Source organism: Akebia trifoliata, chromosome 11, assembly GCF_017979445.1.
Source record: "Akebia trifoliata isolate Shusen 1 chromosome 11, ASM1797944v1, whole genome shotgun sequence".
In the NCBI taxonomy this organism is placed as follows: Eukaryota; Viridiplantae; Streptophyta; class Magnoliopsida; order Ranunculales; family Lardizabalaceae; genus Akebia; species Akebia trifoliata.
This window is the reverse complement of record NC_141385.1, coordinates 38,824,308-38,832,857: the sequence shown is the minus strand read 5'-3', so window position 1 is coordinate 38,832,857 and position 8,550 is coordinate 38,824,308. Positions and strand designations below refer to the sequence as shown.

Here is an 8,550-nt window from a genome sequence, read left to right as displayed (position 1 = left end):
TGCCAAAAAGATGAAATCAGTGGCGTTTTTTGCGAAATCGACGACGAATCAGCATTTATTTTTGGCGCCAGCTTCGATTTTATTTCTTCTCTCCCTCTTACACTGTACGTCTCCTCTGTTTCATTCCATCTTCCTCTCGCACTCTCTCTCTGTCTATATCGCACTCTCTCTGTTTCACTCTCTCACTCTAACTCCCAATATCTCCTTCTCATACCCTCGTCATCTTTGTTACAGTTTTCATCGCTACAAAAGACGTAGTAGCTCAACTTGTTGCTGTTTTTTTACCAAGGCTCTGCAGATTTGAGGTTTGTGAAGATTTTGTTTTTTAAATCTCATTTATTTTGATAAATCTCATTTAAATCTCATTTATTTCGTCTTGAATGTTATTTTTTTCATGAATGTTGGAGTTTTGGTTCTTTTTCTTTATAGAACTATGAATTTTTTTCTTAATAGAACTATGTCCACAAGTATGTTATACTATTTATGATTTCAATCATCCAAAATATTTTAACAAATTATTAGATAAAAATAAATATTAAATTTATCAAATCCTGTAGGAATGTAGTGACCAATTTGCATGTTTTAATTTTTATTTTAAATGTATGTTTAGTTTATTTGGGAGATAATAAAACCCTTAGTACAGGGACATCATTAATGGAGATGAAATATTTAACGATGTGTTCAAGGAAGAAAAGATTATAGAAATGGAGGTACATAGGGACCATTGGACTCCAATCATGAAGGTCATATTCTTTTAATGGAATTGCATGTCTTGGATACCATTAATGAAGTATTTCGGGGATATTACAATAAAAATAAAAATAAAAATAAATTGATCGTGTTCCATTCGTTTTAAAAAGTAGTCCAATATCACAGACTTCTAGCATATCTTTTGTACATCATTATAACTTCAAATAACTATCTCTAACAACTATAATGATCATTTTAAATATTTTTGATGTATTGTTAACACCACATTCAATTGATCGTAAAATAAGGAGATTTTGATTATTTATGTCAATCAGTAGATAGAATCGTCCTTTTACTCAACAAGTTGAAAATGTGTGTATTCTGATCATTTAAAAATAAATGGTGTTATGGAGCCCATGACAATGTATAAAATGTGACCAATTTTGAAAATGTACAGTTTGAGAGAGTTTGCTCGAATTTAGGAGAGAAATGCAAGATCGACAAAAGACTTATTTAGTTTTCGAGGTACCATTTAGACACTCTAAAATAATAAATAGATTATGAATAGGAAAATGATGGACTGCCTGCATTGGACACTACGCTGAAGTGGCAATGCATAGAGAATCATTGATTTTTAAACTTGTATCTCAAGAAAATAAATCTATGCTTATCAGTATACTTCCAATGTAGGCAATGTATCACGACTCTGATGAATATTCCATTTGATAACATGTTTTAAATGCAATAGAATTCAAGGCGATATTTGATTCGCCTTACTTTGCATCTTTGATCAATAGAGTGTGGGGTAGCAACAATTAAGGGTTAAGTTTTATGGGATTTGTTCTGTTCTTGGTAATTTGATATTTAAAGATACCCAACTTCTAGTGGGTATTATTGAACTAGTTTTTTTCATGAATTTTGAAGTTTTTGTTCCTTTATCTTTATAGAATTATGTATTTCATTGGTAAAATTGTTACTTGGATGCTGGGTTTTGTGTAGAATCTTGAATTAGGTATGTTTATACAGGTTTTAGGAAATTTATGGATGAATTTTTTGATTTTTGATTAATAATTAAGGGTTAAGTTTTATGGGTTTTGTTCTGTTTATGGTAATTTGATATTTAAAGATACCCAACTTGTATTGGGTATTATTGTTTACTAGTTCATGTTATAGCGTAAACTTGGATCTATTTCTTGAGGGTTGGAATTTTCTTATTTGTTTGGTAATCTAAGTTATTGAAATTAAATTTGGAGGGTTAACAAGATTAATAAACCTATTGCCTCATTAGATGAAAGTGTAGATTATGCAATAGTGGATCAAAGAAGGATAACTTTATGTAAGCACCTAATCAGATTGTAAACTTTTTTTTTGGATAGATTGTAATCTTATTTCTCTTAATTCTAGATCTACTCGATAAATCTAGAATATATATAAACTTCATATTTTATTACACTTTCGTGCCCTATTGATTGCTTATAGAGCATAACCAATGACTTGTCAGATGGCCTGTCCAATGGCATGTCGGATGGCCTGCCTAATGGCTTGTCGGATGGCCTGTCAGATGGCCTACCAAATGGCCTGTCCAATGGCCTGTCGGATGACTTGCCTAATGGCATGTCGGATGGCCTGCCAAATGGCCTGGTCGGATGGCCTGCCTAATGGCTTGTCCAATGGCATGTTGGATGGCCTACCAAATGGCCTGTCAGATGACTTGCCTAATGGCATGTCGGATGGCCTGTTGGATGGCCTGCAAATAACCTTGCGGATGGCTTGCCAATACTACCTATTTTTGAAAATTTTAAAAATAATTAAGACAAAATTGGAATGTAAAACTTCATTCTCTTCTCTTTCCTTCTCGTCTCTCCACTTTTGGAGAGAACCAAATTTTACATTTTTTCATTCTCTTCCCCCCACTTAACAATCCAAACAGGAGAAAGGAAGAGAAAGTTGCATATTTTCTCTTCTCTTCTTTTTTCTCAATTCAAACAGACTGTTAATCACAATCTTCTGTAAGAGACTAATAAAATATAACTGACTTACCATTTTCTTTAACTTCTTGTCAATTTTTTTCCTAAAAACCTTTCGATCATGTTAAGTTATACACTTTACTTATGGTTAGAGGATAAGAACAAAATATATATAATTTTTTTATAATAAATAAACAGAAAGAATATATCGTACATACATGGATGGAGTCACACCATACATGAAACTTAATACATTCGATCTTACCCCCATTTTTTTATGAATTTCTTATTTCTGCGTTTCAGTGTTAATTTCTTTTACGGACAATGGATAAGAGTTGGATTCGAAAGTCAAGGTATGTTGATATTTCATATCATGATTGATTTGATGTCACCATATCATAATGTTGATGTATTGTTCGCATGAACTTGTTGAATGTGTTAGGATTAGTCAATAATATATCGAAGTGGTAAAAAGATTCATTCAGTTTGCTTTTGAACGTGGAGCCACTGTTGACGAGAAGTTGAAGTGTCCATGTTCTAAATGCAATAACGTGTACTACCAGAGCAAACAAAATGCATATGACCATATGATCTGTTACGGGTTCAACAAGAATTACACTAGATGGTTATTCCACGGTGAAGATATTGAGTCGTCATCATCTAGAGGCCAGAATTTAGATTCATATGATCGGTCAAACAATGCAATGAGAAATGAAAGTGGGGATGGAATGGAAGATCTATTGGATGATATTTTCAGAATGCCAAATGTAGAATGTAATGTAACTGGTAATCGTACAGAAATACCAAATAGTGAGGTAAACGTAGAAATTGAGAAATTTTACAAGTTGATAAACGATATGGAGAAAGAGTTGTATCCTGGTTGTACAAAATTCAACAAATTATCGTTCATAGTTAAACTATTTCACATCAAGTGCCTCAGTGGATGGAGCAACAAGTCATTTACAATGTTGCTTGACTTGTTGAGGGAGGTGCTCCCGAATGGGTCGACGTTGCCAGAAAATTTCAGTCAGACAAAAAAGATTATCTCAGATTTAGGTCTTGACTATAATAAGATACATGCGTGCCCTAACGATTGCATGATATATTGGAGAGAGACTAGCGAGAAACAAGTTTGTGACACATGTGGTGCTTCTAGATGGAAAATGGACGAAGATCAATCGAGAGGGAAAAGGAAAAAAAGTCCAGCTAAGATACTACGTTATTTTCCATTAAAACCAAGGCTACAAAGACTTTTTATGTCATCAAAGACAGCTTCTGACATGAGGTGGCATGATGAGTGTCGAACCAAAGATGGTCTTTTAAGGCATCCAGCAGACTCAATAGCATGGAGCCATTTTGATAATTGCAATCCGTCATTCGCTTTAGATGTTCGTAATGTTAGACTTGGGTTGGCTAGTGACGGTTTCAATCCGTTCAGAACTATGAGTATTAGTCACAGCACATGGCCTGTGATATTGATTCCATATAACTTGCCCCCATGGATGTGTATGAAACAGTCAAACATGATTTTGTCCATGTTAATCCCTGGTCCTACTGGTCCTGGAAACAACATAGATGTATATATGAGGCCTTTAGTGGAAGAATTGAAAGAATTATGGGAAAGTGGATTAATGACATATGACGCATCAAGAAATGAGACATTTCAGATGCGTGCAGCTTTGCTATGGACGATTAGTGACTTTCCTGGGTATGCGATGCTATCAGGTTGGAGTACAAAAGGAAAACTTGCATGTCCGATTTGCAATAAAGACACATGCAGTCGTTATTTGCGAAAAGGAAAAAAACATTGTTACATGGGACATCGTAAATTTTTACCACTGCAACACAGGTTTCGAAGAGATAAAAAATCATTCGATGGTACGATAGAAGATAGGTCCCGACCAGACTATGTGGCTGGATATGACATTGTAAACCTGTTGGATGGAATTGTATTCAAGTATGGAAAACACACTGCGAGAAAATGACAGAGACAAGCAAGAGAGGACATCATGCCATTTAATTGGAAGAAGTTGAGCATATTATTCAAATTACCATACTGGAGTACTAATTTATTGAGACACAATCTGGACGTGATGCATATTGAGAAGAATGTGTGTGATAATGTAATTGGTACGTTGTTAAATATAGAAGGCAAGTCGAAAGACAACTTAAAGGCTCGTCTAGACTTGGTAGAAATGGGCGTAAGGAACACACTTCACCCACAAATAGTGTCTTCAACAAATAAGGTGTATCTTCCAACTGCATGTTTTACAATGGACAAACATGAAAAAGAGTTGTTTTGTAAGGTACTGAAGAATATTAAGGTCCCAGATGGTTATTCTTCCAATATCGCCAGATGTGTTAATGTAAAAGAGCGTAAAATAACTGGTTTGAAGAGTCATGACTCACATGTCTTAATGCAACAATTATTGCCATTGGCGGTCAGACGATCACTGTCCAAGAATGTCATTGCAGTAATCATTGAATTGAGTAGTTTCTTTCGTGAATTATGTTCCAAGATATGTCATGTTCAGGAACTACATCGACTGGAAGAACGTATAATATTGACACTGTGTAGTTTAGAACGAATCTTCCCGCCTGCATTTTTTGATATTATGGTGCATCTGCCGATCCACTTGGCCGAAGAAGCAAGATTGGGTGGACCTGTTCAATATCGATGGATGTATCCCATTGAAAGGTGCACATTATTTACGAATTTAATACATTTTCTCGCCATCCTACCAATGAATTAAGTCACATATTTTTTATTTTTTGATATAGGTATTTGTACAGACTTAAGTCTTATGTACGTAACAGAGCTCAACCCGAAGGGTCAATAGCTGAAGGGTACTTGGCTGAGGAATGTCTGACATTTTGTTCGAGATATCTACATAATGTTGAGACAAGGTTGAATCGACCACTTAGGAATTACGACTATTCCACGATCGGAAGTATAGTGCCATTTCATTTAAGTGAATTGGAAAGGGAACAAGCACATCGTTACATATTGTTCAACAATGACAAAGTTACCAATTACATAGAGTAAGTTGATATTTTTGCGACACAATTAACATTATATACAAATGTAACATATTATACAATCTAACATGTGTAATACTTAATGGTTAAACAGACAACACATGCGATCGATTATGATGCAATTGCCACACACACGTGCTCATGACTTGCAGAAGTTACAGAATAAACAATTTACTAGTTGGTTCAAGAATCATGTAAGTGAGATAATTCAAAGTGCAATTACAACTCTATTACATTATTTTCAATAATGTAATAATATTGATTCTCTTTGGTTACTAATAGGTGCAATTGTTGAGGAAATCGAAAAATATCGTATCAGATGATATTACGAGCCTAAGCTTAGGTCCACAAAATATGGCGAAGAGGTATAAGGGGTATGTTTTGAATGGGTTTAGGTTTCGTATTTCAGACAAGGAGAAAGGTTGTAAATGTCAAAATAGTGGGATTGCAGTTACTGCATCTACTACAAGTTATGCAAGTAGTAGAGATCAAAGACCCGTAACAGGAAATGTAACATACTACGGACGTTTAACAGACATTATTGAGTTGACGTATTCTCCAAGTCTTCAGTTTGTACTGTTTAAGTGCGATTGGGTTGATGTTACTGCTATGGGTAGAGGAATAAGGGTTGATGAGCATGGGTTCACACTTGTGAATTTCAATCGATTATTATTACAATCGAGAGATGAACCATATGTCTTAGCTGCACAAGCACAACAAGTATTCTATGTAGAAGATCCTATAGAATCAGATTGGCATGTTGTTGTGAAGGCTAAACCTAGAGACTTGTATGACATGAGTGTGGTGAATATTGATGAAGAAGAGGATATATGGGAACCTCAGCCATTTGGTATTTGTCAAGATAGAAATGTCATGGAACAAGGTGATGATGGTGATGTCATTTGGGTTAGAGATGATGTACCAGGAATTACTCTCGATGCACCTTCTCAATTGTTATTTGAACAACCCCCCCGTACAATCAATTCTGTTGATGGTTCAGACAATACTGACATTGAAGATTAAAAACTATACTCATGATTTGTTGTTTGTAAGGGTTCCACAATCAATCGAAACTTAGAATGTTAATTGGTATGCTTATTTGGATAGAAATGACTACTAATTATTTAATTTATTTTTCATATAATTTATTGTGTGCTAACTCTTTTGTTTATTGCATGTCTTAGATGGACCCTTCAGAGGATGAGTTTGATAATCTCGCACTGATGGTTATGAACCTGTCATGATGTGTAAGTAAAAAATTTATATTTATTTAATTTTTAGATATATAAACATAACATATCTGATAATCTGATATGTTTATTGTAGTTTGGCGACACATTCCCTACTCCACCGGGCTGTACGTTCCCAACTCCACCGAACTCATTGACACAGCTGCCAGATGATTGATTTGATGCGTTCTTTTGTTAGAAAAACTTCTAAATTAGTTAATTTTATTAGTTTTATTAAGTGAATTTTGTGTTTTGGATAATAGTGTATGATACTTGCTTTTTGAGATAAACTTATGATTCTGTTAGTTTGCTTACTTATGAAAAACTTATGATAATGGTCTGTAAATATTGAAAATTAGGATTGTGTCCATTACTAGCCTAAATAGATGAAATGGACTGGAAGATTTAGCAAATCAGTATGTATGGCATTCTCATCCTTTATGTGTGCTAGTTGTTTGCATGAAATGGATCACTACATAGACTTTTTTACCTACATATATTTTATGATTTCTTTTATAACTATTTTTTTTGTTAGCTAACCCCTTTTTAACTCCGCCAATGTAAAATTATATGTTTTACATTGCCGGTCCCAAGCCCGGATAAAGGAGGAGGGAAAAGGGTGGTCCCAAGCCCGGATGACTGTTGGAGCTGGAATTTCTGTTGTCAACTATTGATAGTGCAAGGCTTTTGGAGAGGTAACTATAACTTTGAAGTATCCAAGTATGATAGTTTAGAACATTTATAATGCTAGGACAGTTTAATGGTATTACTTGCTTATTCATTCCTTCTCTTACTACTTCAACTCTGTTGTTCATTTACATTTGCTGTAATGGTTTGGAAAATATAGTAATAGTTTGACCATAATATGTTTGATTTCTTTCTAAAAAGAAACAAATTTGCAGTAGAGCTTCTTAATGTAATTCTCAATAATCTTGGTTGGCTTTAGTTGAATGGTTATTGTAGTTATCCTTGTCCTTCTTTTGTGTATTGAATACAACTAATTTTCTCTAATAGAAAAGATAATGTTAAGTTAGGTCTTAACAAATTGATAGACATTTTCTTACTTCTGGTATGCTCAATTCCATCATTAATGCCTGATATGCTTATATGTGTGGGTTACTTTAACTCCGAAGTCCTTGGAAAAGTGCTCCAAAGTCTATTTCACCACAAGAAAGTTGACAAGAAAGTTGGTGTTTAAATTTATTTACTGAAGCAATCCATTTGCTGCATATGGTCCTCCTTATGCTCACATAGGAATAATTTCTACTAAATCATTAAGCAACATAATGCCGAACCTAAATTCATATAGTATTTGATATTATTAAAAGACTGTTGTCATATTACTTTTGATTTGGTAATTTCAACAGTGAGACCCAATTTAGAGTCTCTTCTGTTGTATAGTGCCTAAATTTAGGTCTTTACAAGCTTTAAGGATATACAAGCTTCCTCCAATATTCCAAGACAAATCCCAACTCACTAGTATTGCTGACAATACGAAAATCTCTCTCTCCATTCATTCCAACTTTATTGCTTTCTATAAGACGAGAACTTTTTGTTTTGAATGCATGTTGACACTAAGCAAAATAGTGTCAAGACAGAAAATTTCCCTTGTATTATACTTGTAA

The 8,550-nt window shown here is 34.3% G+C and overlaps 2 protein-coding genes across 2 annotated transcripts; both read left to right on the top strand.

Annotated features, from left to right (window-relative positions):
• The first annotated feature begins 704 nt into the window (after positions 1-704).
• On the top strand, positions 705-4,642 carry LOC147391569 (uncharacterized). Its single transcript, XM_086459086.1, has 3 exons — positions 705-710; positions 2,170-2,331; positions 3,143-4,642. Exons 1-3 carry the CDS (start codon positions 705-707, stop codon positions 4,640-4,642), a joined length of 1,668 nt encoding a protein of 555 aa, XP_086315212.1.
• Positions 4,643-4,750: 108 nt separating this feature from the next.
• Positions 4,751-6,719, top strand: LOC147391568 (uncharacterized). Its single transcript, XM_086459085.1, has 4 exons — positions 4,751-5,355; positions 5,439-5,699; positions 5,791-5,890; positions 5,979-6,719. The coding sequence occupies exons 1-4, from the start codon at positions 4,751-4,753 to the stop codon at positions 6,717-6,719; spliced, it is 1,707 nt and encodes a 568-aa protein (XP_086315211.1).
• The last annotated feature ends 1,831 nt before the right edge of the window (positions 6,720-8,550 follow it).

Bases quoted from the DNA above. Each gene is read 5' to 3' on its own strand.
- LOC147391569 (XM_086459086.1), top strand. The intron at 2,332-3,142 runs GTCGGATGGCCT...AGATTCATTCAG, and splicing joins ATGGCCTGCCAAATGGCCTG to TTTGCTTTTGAACGTGGAGC.
- LOC147391568 (XM_086459085.1), top strand. From the start codon at position 4,751: ATGCATATTGAGAAGAATGTGTGTGATAATGTAATTGGTACGTTGTTA. The intron at 5,356-5,438 runs GTGCACATTATT...TTTTTGATATAG, and splicing joins TGGATGTATCCCATTGAAAG to GTATTTGTACAGACTTAAGT. The intron at 5,891-5,978 runs GTAAGTGAGATA...GGTTACTAATAG, and splicing joins CTAGTTGGTTCAAGAATCAT to GTGCAATTGTTGAGGAAATC.